General features: G+C 33.5%; 2 protein-coding genes across 6 annotated transcripts in view; both read left to right on the top strand.

Moving 5' to 3' along the window:
• The first annotated feature begins 44 nt into the window (after positions 1-44).
• Positions 45-9,373, top strand: LOC148619897 (H/ACA ribonucleoprotein complex subunit 1-like). The gene is made up of 7 exons (XM_088580300.1): positions 45-139; positions 2,416-2,511; positions 2,854-2,922; positions 4,070-4,218; positions 5,228-5,287; positions 6,215-6,308; positions 8,646-9,373. The coding sequence occupies exons 2-7, from the start codon at positions 2,436-2,438 to the stop codon at positions 8,822-8,824; spliced, it is 627 nt and encodes a 208-aa protein (XP_088436426.1). The 5' UTR covers positions 45-139; positions 2,416-2,435; the 3' UTR covers positions 8,825-9,373.
• Positions 9,374-16,117: 6,744 nt separating this feature from the next.
• Positions 16,118-25,556, top strand: part of LOC148619895 (uncharacterized) — a 42,449-nt gene continuing 33,010 nt past the window's right edge. For 4 of the 5 annotated variants that reach the window (XR_015921664.1, XR_015921663.1, XR_015921662.1 and 1 more), the window contains exon 1: positions 22,367-22,778. Coding sequence is in view for 1 of the 5 variants with exons in the window: in XM_088580296.1 (XP_088436422.1) it covers positions 22,538-22,778 (241 nt within the window). In the remaining 4 variants the exon portion in view is untranslated. Of the gene's footprint in view, positions 16,282-17,067; positions 17,265-22,366; positions 22,779-25,556 lie in introns of those variants that run through there. The other variant, XR_015921665.1, reaches the window with a different exon arrangement.

The following is a 25,556-nucleotide window of genomic DNA, read 5'->3' as shown; positions in this document are numbered from 1 at the left end:
AGTGGTATACTTTTAATTTTTTTCAAAACTTTGTCTATCGGATTTTTGCGACAACACAAATTGGGTTGACCGGAAGTACCACATGGTTTTGTTTTGAAAATATAAAAGTGGAGATATTAAATATTTTTTTTATTAATAGGTAAACTATGGAATTGTGTCAAATAATCTTACATAATTAGACGATTTGTCCCATATCAAGAAAAGTAGTTACCACATGTATCTCAATAATACTGACCGTAAAGTGTAAATTGTAGCTGTTCAATAATATAATAGCTATTTTCTTGCATTCATTGGCCTCCTTGTATATTTCTTACTTTACTCTGTTACTTACTGACTTTGTTCTTCTGCCCTTCTTTCACATATGTAAGGACCTTAGTCATCTTTTCAAACTAGCCAAAGAGGTGTGGTAGTGGAGGGAGGAAGCGAGTTCCAACTACTCACAATATTACAGTAACAACAAAATTACAGAACACTAATCAGATTCATAATCAAGTCAAGATATTACACCACCAAAGCAGCTGGTACTGCAATGGTCCTGACTTGGTACAGGCACTTCAAATGAAATGGCTGGTTAAATCTAGGTTTTACAGGGCACTAAACATCTGTCTTCCATTACAGCCAATTGCAACTCCTCAGCCTTTCTAGTTACACAGAAGAAAAACCTCAGAGGCACTAAGCGGAAAAATCTGTCTGGAATTTGACCAATAACCGATCAGAGTATAAAATTATAGTTTTACTGGTTGAAATATTTACCATTACTGTTTTTACTAGCTCCTTGCTTGGTGCCAAAATTCTTGACAGAGTTATTGTTCTTTATTTCTATTGAAATCTAACAAAATTTTGCAGCGCCACTTGGTGAATAGAGCTACATTGTACTTTGAGTCATGTATGACTACAATTCCGGCAAATTTTTGAAGAAGAAATTCCTTTGCTGCATCCGAGGTTATTTTTTAGTGTTATGGAAATTGCCGATTAGTTCCAATTGCCATCGCGGCGTGACTATGCCAGTGGTCATTAAAAATCTTTCACATGCTATTGTCATGATCCGTAAATCAGCGGTCACATCAGCACAAAGAACAATTTCTTTACAACTCAGTAAAGAAATTTATAGAACCTTGTTTTGAGATAAGTGTTTAGTGTCTCACTGTCTGTCCAGTACTACATTTTTGTTGGACTCAGGTCAAAGTTCATGAGAGATATTGGGCCATATGCAGTGATTGGGATTAAAATTTTGAAAATGGGCCATTTTTATTAATTTTCAGAATTTAAATGGGTAATTCATTAATATTCTTCGTAAAAAAATTTCTGATTTTAATGGGACATTTTCAGCAGAAATGTGATAAAAAGCACATGGCTCCTTCTAATCCCAATCACTGCATATGTGCCATCGATTGCAAAACACCCACTTTGTTCTCCCTCCCTTTTCTGACTGACAGGTACATTTTATACCAATGTAAAATTTTGACAACACGCAGGTTCTCAATAGTAACTTCCAACTATCAGCAATCCATGGAGTCCACTACTCCACTCAGAACTCTTCTTATTAGACCTGTATTTGTGGCCACTCGCTGCACTAGTCCTACAATGTAAGCAGTTGGAATTTTGTTCCTCCATATCACAACTACTTTCTTTTGAGGGCCATATTGCAAGCCACTTGTTCCTCCATTCTTTAAAATTGGCAGAATAAGAGTAAAATATTTTCCATTTAAACCATTTTATAAAGTTTCTTTACTTTAACACTGGAGAAGGTGACTGAAGAAAAACGAATGACCTACCTGATGAGAAAATCCAGCAATCCTGTAAATCCTTTGTAAAAGCAGTTGAAATGAACTTCTCATGTGGTTTTCAGCATTTTGAATGGATACATGTACATCCGGTTAATAAATAATGGATTTTTAATATGCAAAATGAAAATATTAAATAAACCAACGAATTGCCATTGCCAACTTTAAATTTGTTTTGTCAAAAATATATTGTATACTGTCAAATTATTGACTTCATTCAAAATGCTGGTCAATTTGATAACTGTCTGCATTACAAAAAATAGCTTGCCAGACAACCTCTAGCACTGCTGGAATACACTAGTCCATGTCTCACACATTATAACTCGTTTTACCCTGAGCAACTTTGTCTCCAAGACCTCTACTGAATCTTTAATTGAAGTATCTTGATACAGAAAGGTTGCTGACAGTGCCATTATTGTTATAAGTCATCCAGTAAAAGCCTGGGACATCTTGTTATATAGTTGAAGCTCTAACCAACTGAGCTATATAGTTAACTCCCTGCTGGCTCCACATTGAAAAACACAGAATAAGGATTGACATTCAGTGAAATAAATTATTTATGCTGGAGTTCAGTTTTAGGAGATTTATTTCACAATATTGTGTATTAAATGTGACTAGTCTCTATTTTCAGATTCACAAAGAAGTAGAAATATGGGGTTTGACAGAGGGGGACGTGGTGGTGGTAGAGGCAGAGGTTTTGGCAGAGGACGTGGTGATTTCAGAGGAGGTTACTATGCATTCAAATTTTCCATACCATGCGCTGGTGGATTTTTTTCTATTTAACTTGTTCAAGCAGACATTTTGAGAGGGGACAAAGTGTTATGATCAAGCTTGAAATAATAATTGGGGACATTTGTAGGAACATATTTTGTGGCAAGAAAGTCTAGGATGAGCATTTAGCAGTAGTTCTATGTACATACAAAGAGAAAGTTTTGGAAATCTATATTTTCAACAAAAATTACAACAAAAACATTCAAGGATATAAAATTAATGATAGGATTATTATGTCGATGATTGGTCATTTATCCTCCTATTATGAAATATATACAAGTATGTATTTATATTTCAGGTAGAGGTGGTGGAAGAGGAGGTGGGAAATTCAATAACTTTGATCAGGGACCTCCTGAAGAAGTCATGGGTCAGTAATACAGTCCTCACTTCCTAGGTCTCTATGTAGATCATACAAAATGTGTGTTTTGGAAAAATTCAATGGTGTAGTACTGGTTTGTGTATTTTGTCATCATATTTAAAAAAAAAAATACATCCTAGACCTATAGATTAGGGCATAGGACGGTATTTACATGTTCTTAAGGTATGTGTCTTTAAAAGAATCAGGCTGGATGTGATACACCATCTTTTTTATTGCAAAGTTGCAATAAATGCACCTGAAAGAGTAATCAAGGGAACCAAGGTTATAGTGGTAATCAAAAGAATGTAATCCAGGGACAAAGACCAGACATGAAAAAAAGACATATGCAACGAAGAACATAAAGTAACTAACATCATATATACAAAGTAACAAAAGTAAATAAGCAACTCAGACTCCACTTAGAACTGGGAGCATGGACCAGGTGTACCAGTAGAGTAAGCATCCTCTGCTTTTCTAGAAACACCTGCCAAGTTGCTCAAAACAGTCAAGTCCAGGGTAGTTGAAAGAGGAAAGGAAAACTATGACACGTTCATGATGACGACCATAAAACTTTTGTAGTGATGACTTCAAGAAGAATATTTTTTATACAAATTACAGTGCTGAGTTAGCCTTTTAAAAGAAAATATGTAAGAAAAAATTGAAAAGCATTTTAAAAAAAGTTTCAAATTATTAAATTTTTCTTACCATTCTGGATCAGCACTGTAAAGTGTATAGGGAATGTTTCTATAGTGTAATGAATGTATCTACTCTGTAGAAAGTTCTGCAAATTTTTGTCAATATATTATTGTAACTGTATGGCCTGCATAATTCTTTCAAGGATCTGAACTTAATGAATGAGAAAGCATCTGACTAGTAAAATGTAATGAAAGAAGAATCTTTTAAAAGTGATATCTTCTATAAGAGTCTGGGAATTAACAAGTGCTCTGGAATTTTGTTGAAAATTTCACACGGTTGACAGGAACTTTGAAAAATAGATCCCTGAATGTTATAATTTTTAAACTGGGTAATGAACTGGAAGAAACTGTTGAATCAAGACAAGTGTATGTTGCAGAGATGTGTTATTTTTGTTGTGTTAAGGCACATATTCCTATTACAAAAACATTATTTAGTGCATGTGCATCACTGTATCTTTCAGAGCTTGGGACAATGGAACACACCTGTGAAGATGACTTAGTATGTCGGAACACTAACGAAAAGATACCATATTTTAATGCACCGGTCTACCTGGAAAATAAACAACAGATTGGAAAAGTTGATGAAATATTCGGGTCCATCACAGAATCTGTATCCTTCAGAAACAAAGATTATAATATATACTTGTTATGTTGAATTGTTTTTAGCTTTCATTTGTAGTATTTAGCAGTGTCAGTGAAAATTTCATTTTCTTTTCTTTATAGTTATGTATGGATTTGGAGAAAGGTTTGATTATTTCACGTCATACAATAGTGGTACAGCTTAATTTTTGTTCCTTTTAATGGAAAGTTTAATTCCCCAGCTGTACCCACTCAACAAGTGGCTGCTATATTGCAATCACTTCATCCTTCTGTCACTCTATCCCTCAGAACTTTGTCTTTATTATCTCGATTCCCAATCAGTCACATGATTTCAAATTTGGTATATGGCTTTATATAGATGGGCATTATGTTGTAAGCATTTTTAGTTGCTGTCCACTATCAACTTCCTGTTTTGTGGCTCATAGTCATTTCTCACTAAGTGGAATGAAAGAGATAAGTTTCTTCTTAAAAAATCTGGGCTGCCACTGGACAAATTGATTTCAAATGTGGTGTGTGGCTTTATATAGATGTGGCATATCTTCTGGTTTCTATCTGATATCAACTTCTGTATCATATGACTTTCTCATTTTTTTTACTACCAGTATATAAAAGCAATTGGGATATACCTAATAGCACAATAACGTGTGCAAATTTATATTGTGTGAATAATTTTTGACTGAATTTCACATGTAAAAATTTGGTTATGGTATGGTAAATGTTGGTCGGGCAAGCGGCGGGCAGGGAAATTATTTTCGTAACACTTTCCTCAGCAACTACTAATCGCAGCCTTTTGATATTTGGTATCCAGCATCAAGTACATGTCCTTTATGGTGAGAACCGATTTCAGGCCTGTCTGACATTTACATCATGTTAAATGAAATTCTGCCATTTCTGTCTATGGCCCACTTTTTTGTTGTTGTGACTTACAGCAGTCTATGTGTTTTGAGAATGTTCATACATTATGTTTCATGTTGCAAAAAGTCATTTCAATATTAGGTTATGCTCCTTAATTACCTCAGTATTTTTCAGTGAAGTTATCAGATGACATGAAGGCCAAATCATTCTCAAAATCATCAAAGGTAATTGATCAAAATTGTTTTTCTATAACGAAAGAAGTTGGTTCAAATCAAGCATATTTTTTTTGCCAAAATAAGATGAATTGCATTAAAAACATTTTCATGTATGTGATAAATCTTGAAACTCGAATTGAGAGGTTTTAAAATTTTAGTCAGGAGTTTAGACCTCAGAATAAAAAGTTTTAAATAGACATTTTCTGGTAGTCATGACTCAGAGGTTGTGACTCGTGTTTTGAGAGTGACGTTCAACTTCCGTTATTATCCTTGTTTGAATTTGTAACCAACCTTATCATCTTTAGATTGTGGCATAACACCAAACACACATCTAAAGGTTGTATTATAACAGTAAACTCATTTATTATCCTTTAAAGTAATCTAATATACCTGGATGATGTAATGTCAATATGAATATTCATGTTTGATAATTACCGATATTATATCTATTTACAATTACATTTTTTAAACATGAGTTTGATCTCCCAACCCATGGACAATTTCACTGACATTTGTAAGTGTGAAATTAGTCTATGTTATGATGTCATTATGAAAAAAGGTATTGAGTCATGATTACTTTCAACAATTTTACAACTACAATTTCTTTTTGTGGAATCAACCACTAGAGGATGGAGACAATGCAAGAATTTGGTCAAGTTTTCCTTATCTAATATTAAGTAGAATGAGGTCATATTTTGTACAATACATAATGAAGCTTTGACAGGGTATTGTAGCTTAGCTCAAATTATTATTTTTTTATAGAACCCCTTGACCAATTATAAAATAATGAAGAGATTTGGAATAAATGGATATGTTGTGCAAATTTTGCACACACACTCTTGATTTATGTAACTTAGTTGCTTAGCCTTAAAAACAACATTAGAATAAATAGCCTTAAAAACAACATTAGAATAAATGTTCTTATTTGTTTTGTAGTTTTACATAGATCCTGCTAAGTTGTTACCTCTGCAGAGATTTTTACCGAAACCTCCAGGATCTGCTGGTAAAACAAGAGGTGGAGGTAGAGGAGGTAAGTAACCTCATTTTTTTATACATCAGACTCCAGTGCCTCAAAACTTGAAAAATTTTTAAGTCTGAGAATATTTTTAACTTCTAAGGTAACTTCAGTCTAAGTCTTTGAAAGCAATGATGTCACAATCAGTTAAGAATTTTCTCAGACTTAAGTATTTTTTCAAGCTTTGTGGTGCTGGGGCCAGTCTTTTAAGATGTATTGTGGTATTCCACTGCCTGTCCAATTACATGTAGGACACAAGCTCAAAATCTTCAAAAAGCAATTTGATAAATCATTAGTACTATATTTTACATTCTTGAAAGAAAGCTCTATGATGCTTTTAAATTTTTAGCTCACCTGGTCAAAGGCCATGTGAGCTATTGCCATCACCTGGCATCCGTTGTCGTCGTTGTCCGTCGTCGTTAACAATTTTTCAAAGCTCTTCTCCTCTGAAACTACTTGACCAATTGGAATTAAACTTGGTATGAATTTTCATTAGGGTATCCTGCATAGAACTGATGTGGGGATTTTTGATCTGTTGAAAAACATGGCCTCCGTTACTAAAAATAGAACATAGGGGTCAGACAGTAGGTTTTCACATAAATCTCCAAAACAGGTTTAGCCAAATTCTGACAGAGTAAAAGTGTTCAGCATGATGAGATCTACCTGTGGTCAAATTTTCATTTTAATCTATTAAGCCATGTTGGAGTTACTGCCCTTTTCCTACGTTTTTTGCTATTTTTTTTATGTTATTTCTTTCAAAAATCTCCTGACACTCCTTGACCAATTGGAACCAAACTTGGTATGTATCTTTCATAGAGCTGATGTGGGGATTTTTTATCAGTTGAAAAACATGGCCGCCGTTACTAAAAATAGAATATAGGGGTCAGACAGTAGTTTTTCGCATATATCTCCGAAACGGTTAGGTTTAGCCATCTGTGGTCAAATTTTGATCTATTAAGCCATGTTGGAGTTATTGCCCTTTTTCATTGTTTTTTGCTATTTTTAATGTTATTTCTTTCAAAAATCATCTCCTCTGATACTATTTTACCAACTGAAACAAAACTCGGTATAAGTGTTTCATAGGGTATTTTGCATAGAATTAAAGTGGGGTTTTTTGATCCATCGAAAAACATGGCCACTGTTACTAAAAATAGAACATAGGGGTCAGACAGTAGTTTTTCGCATATATCTCCAAAACCGTTAGGTTTAGCCAAATTTTTTCAATAGCTGAAATGATCCTTATTTTTAGGACTACAAAAGTCTTCAGGTATAAAATTAGTCAGATGCCTTCTTATAAGAGTTATTGCACTTAACAGGGGAAAATGACTTTTTTTTTTTACAGTTATCAGCCAATGTCTTGAAAACTATGATAGATTTAGACTTTCATTTACTGAAATGATCCTTATGATAAGTCCTATCAAAGTTTTCTTGAGTCCAAATTGTTGTTGTTTAATTTATTGCCCTTGAAAGGTAAAATTCAACAAGGTGAGCGATTCAGGATCCTGGGAGCCTCTTGTTTAATGTCTAGGACATAGAGTGAGTGAGGAGGGTGGGCATAATATGTGCTTTAGCTTAATTGTTTGTTGTCCTCTTTTTATCTAAAAAGACCTGTGATAACCTATTATTTATAGGCTTCTGATGTCTTGCTGAATTTCAGTGAAATTGAAATTTCCAGTGTCATCAAAAGGCTCTTATGCCTTTCTCATAGAAATTTTGTGAACAATTTTAGTTAATTATAATAGTCATAAATTCTACTTTTCCATGAATGAAAATAGTATGAGAGGTCACTGTCATCAGTACTGGGTCAATAAGGTAAACCTGTCATGTGTTTAGAGTTATGTCCCATGGAAAAAAAAATTACACTTTCAAGTGCTCGCACACCTTCATTTTGTTATTGATATTTTGTAATGATATAGGATCTGTAATTACATGTATGTTGGTAAGTACTGGCAGATGCATTGTTATAAGTTTGTTTTTAGGACAACCAACAACGTTCACATTTATGTTCCATAATTCTATATGTGCTGACTCAGGTTTGATCACCCACTGAAAAGTATAGTCAATTAAATGGTGTAGTATTTTAATTATTTACAAGCCCATTGGGATACCATCAATGAAACTTCAACTAGCCCTCCCTAAAAAGAATAAGCCTTGGGATATGGGGTTTTTGTTGATCTCAGAACATCCTGATTTTCACTAACTTCACGAAAGATTTGTCTGGAATATCTTCTGAAACAAAGCATTGTGGTACTAGAAAGTGGTAAAAATACTGTTTGCGCATCATCTTGAACATTAAATATGACAGAAACTGACCTGTAATTTCATTTTATGGTAATTTTTTGTTAATTACAGGAGGAAGAGGAGGTCGAGGTGGGGGTGGTGGATTCCGTGGTGGTGGACGAGGCGGAGGTCGTGGTGGAGGATTTGGACGTGGAGGTGGAGGAGGATTTAGAGGAGGTGGACGTGGTGGCGGTGGTGGTTTCAGAGGACGAGGAGGGGGTGGGGGTTTTAGAGGCAGGGGTAGCTATTGATAGGGATCATGGATTAATTTTTACTACTTGTATAGTGAACAATGTATGTCAGCTATGAAATGATAAGTGTATGAGAGGTGTAAAATGTTATAAATTAAATGAATTTTTGGATACAACTGTGAGCAAACCTGGACTATTGTGAGTCTGATATGATGATTCAGGGATTACAATGACACTCATTACATCTCATCTGTTAGGAATTGAATGGTCAAATTTTGTTGGGGAAATGAAGTAAGGGATTTACCATCAAATTAAAAACAATGGATATTTTGCATACAGAATTGTTATGATAATACACTGTAAAATATCTTTATCATCTGTTTGACAGATATCTACTTGTAGCTGTTAAAACAACAATCTAAGTCATACATGTATGTTTACACATGTCAGTTTTCTGTTTTAAAGAAGCACCTGTTAATTGTACTATTATTTGTTATCATTCTTCAAATTACCATGTCATGTATCATATAGCTTTGTTCTTTAAATTAAACAAGACTAGAATAATGTTTGGTCACAAGTGCTCATAATATTAAATTATCATCTTTCTGAGTTTCCTCAATTTATATGCAATAAGAGAGACCCAATCAGAAGGAAATTAAAAAGTGATGCATTTGTGGGTTTTTGAACCTTCAGGATCAAAATACCTTATGTCGCCAGTTCATCACTGGAACTTCCCTACTGTTTCTGAACAATACACAATAATATGGTATAAATGTAATTGATCCTTTAATATCATTCAATACCTCCTTTTTATCCAGTAAATTTGTTTATGGCAATTATTCAGCTCAATAATATTCTATTGTTTCTGCAAATAATATTAAGATCTAGTCTTCAGATCAACTGAAGATTTAAAGTACTCCTTTTTGGCCATGAGAGATATTTAGTAATAAATTTTAGGGGATTCAGTTCTTGCAGTAATGTGTCAAGAAGTATGGAATGTGTTGAGCATGTGCGATTTAACACATTAATCAGTAAAAGTCTCCATTCTATCATTAATATTTTACCAATTAATAAACTGGAAGTGAATAGCAGTTAATTTAACCAAGTAAAATTGGTGGGAAAATTCAAATTGATAAAAGTGTTTGGTTTGTTCATCAAGGAAATTATTTTCTTAAGCTGAATTTGATTTTATTTCATTTCAATTTCAGTGTAGGATAAATACACTGTTAATATAGTTATTGAATGTAAATGCAAACTTACTTTTGGACAGGTTTAAATATTTGGGAAAAAAAGTTAATATAAAACAAAAGTCTCTGTATCTTGATATCCATTTAGTTGATCATTATAACATCATGAATTTTGTGACCTTAACCTGAAAATGTTGATATTGAAGACATACCTTACATACTTCCTCATATTCACTATATGTACACACCATTTCTCTGTGCTCCTTTTCTTTTTTTTTCTACCCAAACATTTTTTTTTATAAAAAACAGAATGCAACATTATTACCATTGTGGATTTATTATTTTTTTCTTGCCACAGAAAAAAATTTGTTTTTTTTATTTCTCTACAAAGTATAATTAATATATATATTTTTTTAAATATTCCTGCCCCTCTCAATATAAAAATGGTAGGTGCCTCATAGTATATAGGATGTCATCACTTACCTGTGACATCTTTTTGGTTGGCAAAAAATCCATTGAGGCATCAACTTTATATGATCGCAACTTTTTCATTTTTTTTAAAGATAATTGAAAAATTCTTATGGTTCCCTACACTGCCAATAAAACTGTTTTTACCCATGATGTTTAAGTAAATATTCAGTAATAGACTATATGAGGATAAAATTTAACAAATAATTTTATTTGAAAATGAGGTTTACATGTAAATATGGAACGCCTAAACTGTCTGATGAGATACACATTTGTTTACGTGTTGTCAATTTTATATTACTTGCTGTGGTTTTATAATTACATATGGTCATTTTGTATTTGGGTGCAGGACGTTTCGTAATCGGGTCGTTTCGTACCTCAGTTGAGACGTTTCGTACTTAGGTAAATTTCAAAGTGGGATGTTTTGTACCTGGGTTATATGTTTCAGACAATAGAAATTATTTGTGTATTGTTGCAATTCATTTCTTTTTTTCCAAATTACAAAAGTGGTCAAAATAAACAAAGTTGTGAAAAATCTGAAAGATATTCACCTACAGTCTTGTCTGAAACATTAAATGCATTAAGATTTCATATATCTAGGTGCATTTGCCCTTTAAGTTTTCGCCTTGTACTGGCTTATCTGTACTCAAGTTTTCGAGGTGTAATCACTGCTATATTTTTCATGTGATATTTTTTTAATTCGCTTAAAGGTGATCTTAATATTGAAGTAATATTATAAATGTTCAGTCTTATGAATATAAGGTAAATTTATTTATTGGGGTGTGTGTCTTGATTGCTAATTACATCGGATATTGGTATCAGTTGATTGTTTAATACATTCTATAACTAACAACAGTGAATGATTAATTATCATGTCAATGGTGTCAATATAAACAAATAAACAATATAAAGGTATGCCTCAAGGTATAAATAAAGAACTTAGCAAGGTGAATGAGTGTGGTATAAAATACTGGAGACATCAGAGCTCTTGGCAGAGGCCTAGATATTTTGACAGAGACGATGTGCACCTCAGTGATGTTGGACAAATCAAGTTTTTCTATTCTATAGGTATGTGTGTAAGTAAACATCTATGAAAATTGTCTGTATATGTGTCATGTAAAATGTTTAAGAAATTTTGTTATATATGTTCACATTTGCTTATAATGCTTCACAATCTTGCCTTATGTCTCACTATGAAATTTAACCCAGGTACGAAACATTCCACTTTGAAATTTACCCAGAAACGAAACGTCTCAATTGAGGTACGAATCGACCTGGTACGAAACAACCAGGTTACGAAACGTCTAGCATCCATCCTAAACATTTGAGATAACAGCCCATGGAAACAGAAGTTTGGAATTCTCAGACTTTTACATGACTTTTGAACTAAAATCAGACTTCAGAACGGTATTTTGTGAAAAACCTTGCTGTCAGATTGGGGTCTTCTGAATTTGAGTTTCGTGTACTCACATTTGGACATATATTCCACCAAAAAGTAAGTGACACATTAAGGTGAATACATATGAACCTGAAATTGGTAGTTTAAGATAATTGCAAACCTTCTACAAAAAACACCAAACTATTTAAAATTTTCTCCATTGTGTTTTTTATCAGCAGCTTGCTTATGAACTCTGGCATATTTGTCGCTAAATTAATGTTTTATTTGAATATATTTTTTCATTTCGAAAATGACAGTTTGTTTTTATTTCAATTGTGTGCTATATTTTTGTTTTTATATTTTTATATATCAAAAAATTGATTAGCAAAACGAACGAACATTAATGATATGCATTCATTATTGTTCACAGTTGCGCCATGATGAAAATACAAATGTTTTATTTAGCTGGAAGAATTATGATAAATAACTTAAGTGTTTATCATATACCATGTATTTGTTAATTATAATTTGTCTAAATCATGTGCTGTAGTCTAAGTAAATGAGTGCAGTTCAAATTACAGGAGATATAGTACACAAAAAACTTTCTTAAGCCTTATACCTGTACTGTATACATGTTCCATAGTTCATACAAACATTTTTATAAAGACATGAAGAGTTGTCCTTGAGTCAATGACTGTTGATTTTCATTTAAATGAAACAGTCTATGATACAAACTTGTTGAACATGATGAGTTGTACAGTTACTTGATTATAGGGTAACACAAACAAAACCTTACAACTTAGAACAATCTGTTATTTGTGTATACAGTACCCCATATTTCATTTTTGAGAACAAAAATAAATTCATGTACAAGGTTAAGGAAACTCCAGTGAAACAAGTATTGCTGAATAGTTGACCAAGAGCAATCAAAAACAATATTTAATGTTCCAATGTATTGTACATGTAAGTCATATGGGAACATTTCATACATAAATTGAAGAAAACTACATGAATTATATGATTTGGAAATTAATCTAAAACATTAACATATACATTTGTATGACCTTATGTAAGACACAATTTTCAATTTTTTAAGAAGTTTATCGTGCTATTTTTTTTACTCTTTTAAGAGATCCATAAATACAAGCTGTTGACTTACATTGTATATCAGTAACTAAAGATAAGGAACTAGTTTTATCAGTCATCAGATTTCTTTTGCACAGTATGTTGTCATGAACATTGACAATTATACCATAGTCATGACAGTATGATAAAAGTCTATCCATGTTGATTTTCAGTATCTCTTTCCATATTAAAAGGAAATATGTTTTGATATTTTCCAGAAAATTTTGGATGCAGCCGTCATGTTCACCTACCAATGATACAAGTTACCAGACAAGTCATACATAACAGGAAGCTCTGTTCAAATGAAGTATGATAATAGATTGTGTAGGTATTTGAGGTTCTGTATACAATATTTTTATGCCTTGTTTTTTGGAGAAAAAAAATTAATATTGATTTGGGGAGTTCCAAAGGTAGGAACCACCTCTTTTGTTGGGAAATGTTGGAAGTAATGTGGAAAAATTTTGCAAAAATGAGGAAATTAATAGCTTGGACCCCACTTTCAAAGTCTGTTGATTGTTCACTATAAACTCTCATTAGTCAATTTATTTTACAAATGTATTTGTATTATTTCTACATATGTAATGTAGATAGATCCCATATGTGTTTATCGCTTAAAATGTAGCACTACAGTTCCCATGGCACTTGACTGAAGATTTTTTAACATAGACCTAATATTTTAACATAATGGGATGTTTTGTTTGAAGAAAAAAAAACATCCAATGAGCCATATAATGTAGGGTTTACTTATATAGAGGTCTACTTCAATACAGGAATCATGAATCACAATAACTTTGAATATGAGTATTATGTATATTTATTACTGATTTTTATACTTCCAGGTCATCCATGGCATGTATATGACTGAAAAGAATTCATACATGTAGAATTTAGATGATCTTCAATGCTGTTCAAATCTCTGCTTGCACTGTAATGAAAGCTAATATGAAGCTGAAGTTTGAAATAAAGATTTTCAAAATCACATTTCTTATGCAAATGTACAAGGTTTAAATGTGTTGTGCTTCAAAAGTAAAAGTCACTTTCATACATGTATACAATAACAGCCATGTATACTTCTTGACAGTACCATCCTGGAATACAACCTGGAATCCCTTGCACTGCAAGCTGTCACTCTATCAACTGAGCTAAAAAATTACTTCATTGTTTTCTGTAGATTAGGTTGATTATGGTCTTTTGTAATTAGTTTATTTGTTTTTGGGCCTTTTTATAGATTGCTTAATGGTATGTGGTTTGCCCATTATTGATAACCATGTGGTGATTTCACTTGTAGAAGCTTAATCGTTACTTGCTTGATTTTTTGAATGACTATCTCATTGGCAAACATAAATGGTACATGTATTTAAGTTTTTATACTTATGACTAGTGAGTGCTAAATCTTTCACTGCTTCTCAAATAAGTAATTTTGTGTAACAACTGTTTGGCTAAGCAACTGTTGATTCTGTGAGGTAGCACAATGAAACCGCCTCAAAATGTCCTAATAGTAGAGTAGTATAAAGCAGGATCATTTCATACAGTAAAACATTCTTGTCCTGATATGCAAGAAATAATTGCAATATGCATTGAAACCACAACCAGTCAATGAAAAAAACAAGTTCCATGGGTAAATAGAATAAAATATAAATATTCACAGACATAAAAAATTTTGAAAAAGAAGGATTTATTGTTGAATTTTGAGCTAATCATAATCATGCCATGTACTTGTACCTATAATTTACGTTGCATTGATCTGAATTCATGGTTTCCTTGTATAAATTCTACAGACTGGTAAATTGTGATTTTTTTTTAGTTCACAAGTTTAAGAGAGATGTTGAGGTGAGGATAATCATACCATAAGCTCATGATGCACCTGTTTAATAGGACATCTTATCGAATGATACTTACCAGTCAACTGTGCTGGTAATACCTGTTCATTGATCAGAGGGGTTGGCATCCCTCCTGTTTACCAGAAAATCAGTCATTTTCATGTGTAAATTGATAAAACATGGAAAATAATGTCTTAGCATCACCATCACATTGGCTTGCACCCTTCCTTTTCAAATTGTCTGGAGCCATCCCTGTTAGAGGAACGGAATTCCAACCGCTTACGTTGTAGGAGTAACAGAAACGGATCTAGGATTTTAGATAGGGGCGCACAGTAAAAATTCTGCCAAGCGGAGCGAGGTGACAAATTTTGAGGTTAAATTTGAATTATTATAGTGGGTGCGATGTAGATATCTTTTGTGGTAAAATTAGCGAGAAATTTAAAGTTTCAACTTGATACCGCCTAAATCTACCCCTGACAACCCATGCTTTGCAAATTTTAGGGGGGCGCATGCCCGCCACTCCCCCACCTGGATACGCCTCCGTAACCATGTTGATTTTTATGAGTGGGGGTCGGGGCTAGGATTTCATTTGAAATAGAAAGGCAGGACAATGATGTATGATTTTATATAAATGCAAAGATGCAATAGGCGAAAAAAGGTTCTGGTTTGAATATCTGGGTTGTCTTTGTCCCTGGATAACATTCTTCTTATTACCGTTATAACTGTAGTTCCCTTTATTACTCTTTGAAGCAAAAGCAGTTGAGATGTTAAAGAATATTTACCATAAAAAATTCAAGTCTTCAATTCCAAAACTTGATACTTTGGAAAAGTCTGATCAAAATCAAGCAGAATCACACACAGCTCTTGAGATTCAAGATATTTGTAAGGAAATTGAATCATTAGCAGATAAGTCGAACCAATTTTATTTAATAACTGTAAATGTTTTAGGTCCTGATGTTTATGTTGATGTGTGAACTTGATTTTACCAGAGATCATGCATGTGACAATGAAATAAAATGGTTAATGGTGGGAAAATATGTTTTAATTGGACTGGTGCAATGCTCTGCTTAGCTAAAAATTTGGATCCCCCTTGAAATCCCTGTGGAAAATATGACCCCCCCCCCTTGAAGTTACAAAAAAACTGAACCCCCGTTTTCCACTTACAGAAAAAAATGACCCCCTGAATATATGTACTTGCTTTGTTTAAAATTTCAAATAAATGTCTACGATTTGAATAATATTTGTAAATTATTATCTAAATGATGCCGAATCTAGAGGTTTAACCTAAAAAAAGCAAAGCTGTTATGCACGTGGCTAATTACAATATTCGTTATATTTCCGCTAAGTTTACAGCCAATGAAATGAACATCTCGTTAGCGAGAACACAGCGTAACTTTATATATTTATCGGGTATTGTTAAAGAACCCAAAGCTTTTCCGACTTCTACCCTGACCTCCATCCCACCTTGTGTCCAGCAAAACGTTTACTTCGTACTTGGTGACACCAGCTACAGGCAACGCCGCTTGTTGAAAAAACACAGTGAATATCCCGACGATTGTGGTTCCTTGCAGTCTCTTTGTGGATTTTAAATTTTATAAATTACTTTTTGATTGAATATTCCAGAATAAATTTTCTATATGAAACCAAAATTATCCGACATAAAAGGAAATGAAGGGAGGGGGTGTGGTTGATCACCGAAACTTTGGCTAAAGAATTTTGGGGGTGCACCCCCACACGTTTCATAGCCTTGACGTGGCGTGGGGGCTCTTCCATTATTTACATAATTACTGTATGTAATAGTTGTCTAATATGAACATTGCCTGGATATAGCCTTTCTGTGCTGATCGGGCTTAAAACACCACTAATTAATAAATCTATTTGAACATTACGTTTTTTTCATCTCCATTCCGAATTCATTTTATACTTGCTCTATCCTTTGTTTATAACGAATCTGTCGTGACATCTGGGAGTTATAAATGAGTGATAAAATACAATATTAAAGACTGAAAAAGCTTTAAAAACATATGAAAATGACAAAATAACATGATTAAACTACAACTCGCTTAAAAACAATATTACACACTGAAATTGTCACGAATTATGTACCTCCAGACTTTATGGCCGCCACGTTGGAGAAAAGAAAATGTTGAAGTGACCGTATGTAAATAAATGTCTACAGAAATGCACCAAACACATTTATTTTAGCTAAAAATAAAAGAATATCACTATATAGATACAAAGAAACTTTTATTCAATAAAATAAATCAATATTTCGGTACCAGTCTTTTCCAGACTTTTGTGCTCTTTACCACTCTTTGTTTATAGTAGGACCCCGCAGGGCGAACAAGATTTAGAGCGAAACCACCCAGGGCGAACCGGTAGTAGGGCAAAACCACTCAGGTGCGAACCGGAATTATGGAGAAACAATCCGGATTCGGTTCACTCCCCTTTCCCTGGACTCGGTAGATGACGACATAGTTAGTAGATTGCCTGATTGGAGTTGTAGAATAAAAAAATGTCAGGTAATATTGCAAGAGTAAATATAACATACAACGGAAACATTCTTTTCTTTAAATATTAAATATTTCCCCCACTATCCGGAGCACACATCATGAGCCAGCACTCCACAGTTTAGTTTAGTTTCGCACTTTTGGCTAGGGATGAAAAATGACATGAATGGAAACCGGTAGTTGCTATAGTGATTAAAAATGAAGAATCTATTGTTGATAAAACATTTTCTGAAAAAAGAGGACTTTTAAAAGTATTTTGCAATGTTTTATATATATTCAATGTTGAAGGGGCTTTTTTTCAATGACAATTTGACTTCATTGTGAAAGTGAAAGTAAGTCAATTTTTTACCATGCTAAATTTAATAAGTGGATTACAAAGTGAAATAGCTCAAAATCTAACCGGCGATGCCCATATGAGGAAGGGGTTTTTGAAGGGAAAAGTTTGAACAGTTTCAGGGATTGAAATAAAAATTTCAGATATTTTGCGGGAAATTTGATATTTTTAAACCTGATTTTATGAACTTTTTTGCAAATTTTCGCATATTTTTGCATGGTTTCTATGGTAACCCTATATGCTGTGGGTAATTTTTTTTCAGAAAATTTTTACTGCATCCTGAAGGCCTTGGCTTGAGCTATTTCTAGATATATAGATTTACAGATGCTTGACAATTTTTTAAAGTGATAAATGTTACAAAGCATCAGATTACAAGACCAAAATCAGGCAGTTCTACAATACTGTGGAGTGCTGGCTTAAAGGGAACTGCCTATACCCCTACACATTTAAAAAATTGCTTTACACCTTAGAAACTAGTGTTTTTATGCTATGCTTTGATACAAGGGTTAAAACAATGTAACTTATGGCATGGACCTATGTTGTTGTTAGCTAATAAGTCCCTAGCAACCAAGTATGCAGATTTTTTGCAAAGTTAACAGAACAATCATTGAACTAATTCATGTGTGAATATGGCTCTTGCCATCACAAAGAATGAAATATATTTTTAAAAGCTAAATATTTGCGCAGGTTACATGTAAAATAGTTAACCGGGCAACTTTTAAGTGCACAATAAGCAAAGGTTTAATAACCTTAGACCTGGAGTGGGCGTTTTAGTATTTGGTTTTCAGTTCATTCAGATTTCTGTGATTTTTCATGTGATGAGCTTCAAATGCACTATTTTGGCATAAAACCTGTGTTAAAAGCTTACAAAACCCCAAATTTAGGGTTTATAAGTACATATGGGTTGTGATTTTGTATGTTTTAAGTGGAAATTTTCATCTAAAAGATGATTATAGCAAATACAGTGAAATGCATATCTGTACTTAGGTATAAGGAAAGTTCTCCACTAATGAAGAGGAGATAGCCTAGTATGAGAATGCCTCTAAAATTGTTATCAATTGTCCAATTATGATAAATTTGGTATCCTTTTACTCGTAAGAAGGTAAGCTTTCAAGAAATAACTAGAAAATTACAATATTTAATATTGCATTTTGCTTAAGCCAGCACTCCACAGTTTAGTTTAGTTTCGCACTTTTGGCTAGGGATGAAAAATGACATGAATGGAAACCGGTAGTTGCTATAGTGATTAAAAATGAAGAATCTATTGTTGATAAAACATTTTCTGAAAAAAGGGGACTTTTAAAAGTATTTTGCAATGTTTTATATATATTCAATGTTGAAGGGGCTTTTTTTCAATGACAATTTGACTTCATTGTGAAAGTGAAAGTAAGTCAATTTTTTACCATGCTAAATTTAATAAGTGGATTACAAAGTGAAATAGCTCAAAATCTAACCGGCGATGCCCATATGAGGAAGGGGTTTTTGAAGGGAAAAGTTTGAACAGTTTCAGGGATTGAAATAAAAATTTCAGATATTTTGCGGGAAATTTGATATTTTTAAACCTGATTTTATGAACTTTTTTGCAAATTTTCGCATATTTTTGCATGGTTTCTATGGTAACCCTATATGCTGTGGGTAATTTTTTTCCAGAAAATTTTTACTGCATCCTGAAGGCCTTGGCTTGAGCTATTTCTAGATATATAGATTTACAGATGCTTGACAATTTTTTAAAGTGATAAATGTTACAAAGCATCAGATTACAAGACCAAAATCAGGCAGTTCTACAATACTGTGGAGTGCTGGCTTAAAGGGAACTGCCTATACCCCTACACATTTAAAAAATTGCTTTACACCTTAGAAACTAGTGTTTTTATGCTATGCTTTGATACAAGGGTTAAAACAATGTAACTTATGGCATGGACCTATGTTGTTGTTAGCTAATAAGTCCCTAGCAACCAAGTATGCAGATTTTTTGCAAAGTTAACAGAACAATCATTGAACTAATTCATGTGTGAATATGGCTCTTGCCATCACAAAGAATGAAATATATTTTTAAAAGCTAAATATTTGCGCAGGTTACATGTAAAATAGTTAACCGGGCAACTTTTAAGTGCACAATAAGCAAAGGTTTAATAACCTTAGACCTGGAGTGGGCGTTTTAGTATTTGGTTTTCAGTTCATTCAGATTTCTGTGATTTTTCATGTGATGAGCTTCAAATGCACTATTTTGGCATAAAACCTGTGTTAAAAGCTTACAAAACCCCAAATTTAGGGTTTATAAGTACATATGGGTTGTGATTTTGTATGTTTTAAGTGGAAATTTTCATCTAAAAGATGATTATAGCAAATACAGTGAAATGCATATCTGTACTTAGGTATAAGGAAAGTTCTCCACTAATGAAGAGGAGATAGCCTAGTATGAGAATGCCTCTAAAATTGTTATCAATTGTCCAATTATGATAAATTTGGTATCCTTTTACTCGTAAGAAGGTAAGCTTTCAAGAAATAACTAGAAAATTACAATATTTAATATTGCATTTTGCTTAAGCCAGCACTCCACAGTTTAGTTTAGTTTCGCACTTTTGGCTAGGGATGAAAAATGACATGAATGGAAACCGGTAGTTGCTATAGTGATTAAAAATGAAGAATCTATTGTTGATAAAACATTTTCTGAAAAAAGGGGACTTTTAAAAGTATTTTGCAATGTTTTATATATATTCAATGTTGAAGGGGCTTTTTTTCAATGACAATTTGACTTCATTGTGAAAGTGAAAGTAAGTCAATTTTTTACCATGCTAAATTTAATAAGTGGATTACAAAGTGAAATAGCTCAAAATCTAACCGGCGATGCCCATATGAGGAAGGGGTTTTTGAAGGGAAAAGTTTGAACAGTTTCAGGGATTGAAATAAAAATTTCAGATATTTTGCGGGAAATTTGATATTTTTAAACCTGATTTTATGAACTTTTTTGCAAATTTTCGCATATTTTTGCATGGTTTCTATGGTAACCCTATATGCTGTGGGTAATTTTTTTCCAGAAAATTTTTACTGCATCCTGAAGGCCTTGGCTTGAGCTATTTCTAGATATATAGATTTACAGATGCTTGACAATTTTTTAAAGTGATAAATGTTACAAAGCATCAGATTACAAGACCAAAATCAGGCAGTTCTACAATACTGTGGAGTGCTGGCTGAAACATTGGAACTGAATGTGGCGTCGGGTAGTTTCGCCCTTTTTCCCGTTCGTCCGGGTTGTTTCGCCCTTTCTGCAGGGTCGTTTCGCCCTTATTGTAGGGTCGTTTCGCCCTCATTGGATATACATGTGTTTATATATACCGAGTAATTGATGGGTCATTTTGCCCTCCTTAGATTTATTTTCCTGTTAATTGGCTTGTGTTGTGACAGGTAAGAATACATGTTTATTCTGTGAATAAAAACTTGAATGTTTGTATAGTAGGGGTTGATCTAATTGTTAAATTGATAGATACTTGTACTGGTATTCCTTTTTCTTTCAAATAAAGCCCATCAGTTGCTGATTCTGAGGCAATGTCACAAGAGATATTTATTGAGAAATGAGAAAATTGGAAGATATTGATAACCAATTATGTCATTATATATCTTTTTCGGCCTCGAGAATAAATGTGATATATGGTGATGACAGAAGAGATTAATATAAGTTCTGAACATTTATTTAAATAATTCATGAGTATAAGAGCACAATTACTAGCACATTGTTACAACAAACTGTTTAAAGAATACATAGAAAATGAAGCATGATTAAAATTTGATTGAGAATAAAAGCACTATTTATATAAGTTACATATAATAACACATAGTAAATGACAGGGATAAAAATACAACATGATCATGGGAATTATAAAAGCACTAATTATAATAGTCACTACATCGTTCAAAAACACTGGATCACAATATCATCAGTCGCAAAATCGGTATATAGGTCCAATCTTCTTGAGGAACGTTGTTGTTGTCATCTGAGTGGAAGGGTCCTGGTACATGGTCCACAGTTCCTTGAGTTTGTCGTCCAGTCGGTTGTAGCGGCGATTGGTCTCCCTCGCAAGGTCATCGCCATCGGAAGCAACACTGATGGCGATGAGTTCAGCCTCCCTTCTCAACAGCGGGATCAGTCTGTATATTCCACGGCCGGAACTGGATTTCTGGTTGAGTCTGGTGTGCCATCCTAAAATGAAAAAAAAAAATGTTAAAATTGCAAGGAAAATATATTTCAAAACCTGAAATGAAAGAGGTTGTTATACATTTCTAGTATATTTAGTTATGTATCCTATTGTGGATTCAAAATTAATTTCTTTTATTAAATTGACACGCTGTCTATGCAGTTACACAATATTCCGAGAGAGAGAGAGAGAGAGAGAGAGATATCTAAATAAATATACAAACTATTCAACATTTGTAGGGGCAAAATCTTCGATCTTTTTTTTTCTCTAAATAAATAAATAAATAAATAAATAAATAGATAGATAAATAAATAATTAAATAAATAAATAAATAAATGTCTACGGAGGATCGAGAGAATTCAATAATTGCCTAGGGGCAAAAATCTCTTACCTTTTTTAACAGAAGAAATAAATACATAAAAATGGAGGGATAAAATGACTCATCACATAAACGAACTCTTTTTAATGTATCATCAACTATTTATTTGTTGTAATGATACATAAACGAATTAGAGAGGGCGAAACGACTCGGGGCGAAAGAACCCAGGGCGAAGGGGAAAAAGGGCGAAACGACCCGGAACCCTGAATGTGACTGTGACAGTGTCAGGCTGAGGCAACTTTAGTGCGAATTTATTGATAAAAAACCGGTTCTAGTTCAGTTTCATGGTTTGAAACTAGTTTTCAAAAAGTTTGAAAAAGGTTTCAAACCAGTTTTGGTTTGGAGATTTTTTCGTAAATTAAAAGTTGATAGATTTATTATGGCTGACATGGAGCTTGTTGATACATTATTACAGTCAGAGGATGATATGTCTTCAACTTATCTTCAATTGATTGCAAATGAAAATGTAATTCTAATGATTAGCATTACAGTGCTCATGAAAAAAAGACAACACTGGAAGGCTCGGGTCACCAATTATGTCGAGACAATACTACTTATTTATAGGATTGACGATTTCCGCGACAGATTCAGAATGAATGGAGATACTTTCGAGTCCTTAGGTACTAAGTTAGCTCCATTTTTGATACATGGGAATCAAAATGGTAACATGAAAACCACAGTGGAAAAACAGTTGTTGATTTATGTCAAATATGTGTCGACACAGCTTACAATACAGACACTTGCAGATATATTTGGAGTGTGTGAAGCTACCATTTTTAATCTGGTGAAATGTATTTCATCTATAATATGCTGTGAATTAATGCCACATCACATTAAGTGGCCAGCTGGGTATAGAGTACAACGTACAATAAATGAATTTCAACAGTTGAAAAGATTCCCCGGAGTACTTGGTGCGATAGATGGTTCTCAAATTCCCATTTGAACGCCAACCAAACATCATGAAAATTACATAAGTAGGAAGGGGTTCCACTCTATTATACTCAAGGCTGTATGCAATACACGTATGCATTTTCTTGATGTTTATTGTGGCTGGCCAGGATCAGTACACGACTCAAGGGTGTTAAAAAAAATTCAAATCTGTTTTCCTTTGCATGCAATACCGACACTGTTTCGTGGTTATACTCATTTACTAGGAGATTCTGCATACCCATTGCAAGACTGGCTTTTTACCTCATTTAAAGATTACGGAAATTTGAATGCTTCTCAGAAATGCTACAATTACATTCACAGTGCTACTCGTATGTCAGTCGAGAGATCCTTTGGTTCCCTTAAAGGGCGATTTAGGCGGTTGAAATATATAGATTTGATGGATATGGAATGCGTAGTAAATGTCGTTTTGGGCAGTTTTACCCTTCATGAATTTTGTTTGGAACACTCTGATAGCTGTGAGGAATGCATTCAAGATGGTGAAAGGGATGAGGAAGAAATCAATAACTTTCAGTATGTTTTGGGTGTCCCAGTGTCTGCCGAGCTAAAAAGAGAACACATCTGTTCTGGTCTGAATGAATAGAATTATGAAAATGTTGAATTATTTTGTTTGAATAACTCTGATAGTTGTGAATAATACATTCCAGCAATGGCTAAACGGATTGTATTTTTTTTCAGTAAACATACAAACCAAAACCTACATACCCCTGGAATCTTTTATTCTTGGGAGCATAAAACATCCTGTTTGTGGAATTATGCAACATAAACAAGAGGCTCTGAAGAACCTGTATCGCTTACCTGAAAGTCACCTAGTGTGTCGTCTGGCAACCTACCAGACACATTTTATAAGGAGACCATAGTTTAACTGGTACTTTCAGGAAAAGATCTTTTTTGTGCTTTTCCAAAAGGGTCCAATGATAGACTATGAAATGTGCTGGTAGTCACGCTTTCTATAGCTGAAGGACCTTCCATACATCAATCCTGTTAGGTTTGGTTCAATTTGATTCAGTCATTTCGGAGGAATTGATCAAAATATGTTTTTTCCAAATGGGTCCATTGTTTAACTATGACCTGCCCTGGCGGCCATGTTTTTTTTTTACTTAACAGAAAGAATTGTGCAATTTTGGTAAAGGACCTTCAATTTATCATTTCTGTAAAGTTTGGTTCAATTTGACAAATGGTTTCAGAGGAGATGATCAAAATATGTTTTCCCATAGGTTCCAATGTTAAACTATAATCAATGCTGGCGGCCCTGTTTTTGGCGGAATAGAAAGTATTGTACAATCTTGGTAAAGGACATTCCATACATCATTCCTTTAAGGATTGGTTCAATTTGCCCCAGTGCTTACAGAAGAGTTGATCATAATGTGAAAAAATTACAGATGGACGACGGATGCCAAATGATGGCCATAGCTGTCACTGACCCTTTGGGTCAGGTGAGCTAAAAATGAACCAGTTTCATTCAAATATCTTGGTGATATTTTTGGGGTTTATTTCTCGCAGCTAATTTGCTATTCAAGAAAATGTGGTCGATACAGTGACTTTCTTTACAATGCTCAGCTGCTGACATTCAAATTACTCCAAAAAAGGTATGTTGCCCAAAGGTTGAAGTCATTACTACTCAAGTTTTATGGTCTACATCATGATTAGTTGATGGCTATGAGACAGCGGTCTCAGAAATGAAAAGATATTTTACTTTGACAGCTTGCATACTTCCTTTTTACCAGATTTACTTACTAATCAGACTAACATGATCAATATGAGGAACAGGAGATGATTACTTGTTGGTGCACCTGATCTTACCCTTGGTTTTATAAGGGTAGTTTTGTTCATATAATTATGTACTTTTTTAAAGGGGTTTTTGTGTCGAGTTAGTGTTTTGTCTCCATTCTTTGTGTTTCCGATGTTGTCACTGCCTTTGGATTTTCTCTTACTTATTGCTGAAGGTTTGATTTCCTTATTACTTCAATGGTAGCGCAAAGTAAGTAAATCAAACAATCTTTATTAGATATGGTTTATATCAGAACAATTGAAATGATAATTCAGTAGAAAAAATAACCATCAATTGCTGTGCAATATCATCAAACACTGAGCTTTCAAAATTAAATGCTTTCTCTAGCATATTTGATATTATTAAAGTGTACCAATGTAATTAATGAAACATTAGTTATGGCAATCACATTTAGACCGGTTGCAATTTCAACTTATATTTTACCTATTCAAAGTTCTATTCTATGTTCCTCAATGCCCTATATAACACCTTTAATTGACCTATTAATTCCCCAACTGTCTCTGGTTCCTTATTGGCTCTAGTTCACATAAACAATTAAGATTGACACAAAGGACACAATGAAGTAGGTGGGCTTTCAATATATTAACATGAATAATTAATTTGAGTAGATGTCAGTCTGTTTACATAAATACTAATGTTTGAATGGACAATTACATAT

This window comes from Perna viridis, chromosome 4 (assembly GCF_037379345.1).
Source record: "Perna viridis isolate PV_CMFRI_1.1 ecotype Kerala chromosome 4, ASM3737934v1, whole genome shotgun sequence".
In the NCBI taxonomy this organism is placed as follows: domain Eukaryota; kingdom Metazoa; phylum Mollusca; class Bivalvia; order Mytilida; family Mytilidae; genus Perna; species Perna viridis.
The sequence above is the reverse complement of the archived record's forward strand: the minus strand, read 5'-3'. Positions and strand labels throughout refer to the sequence as shown.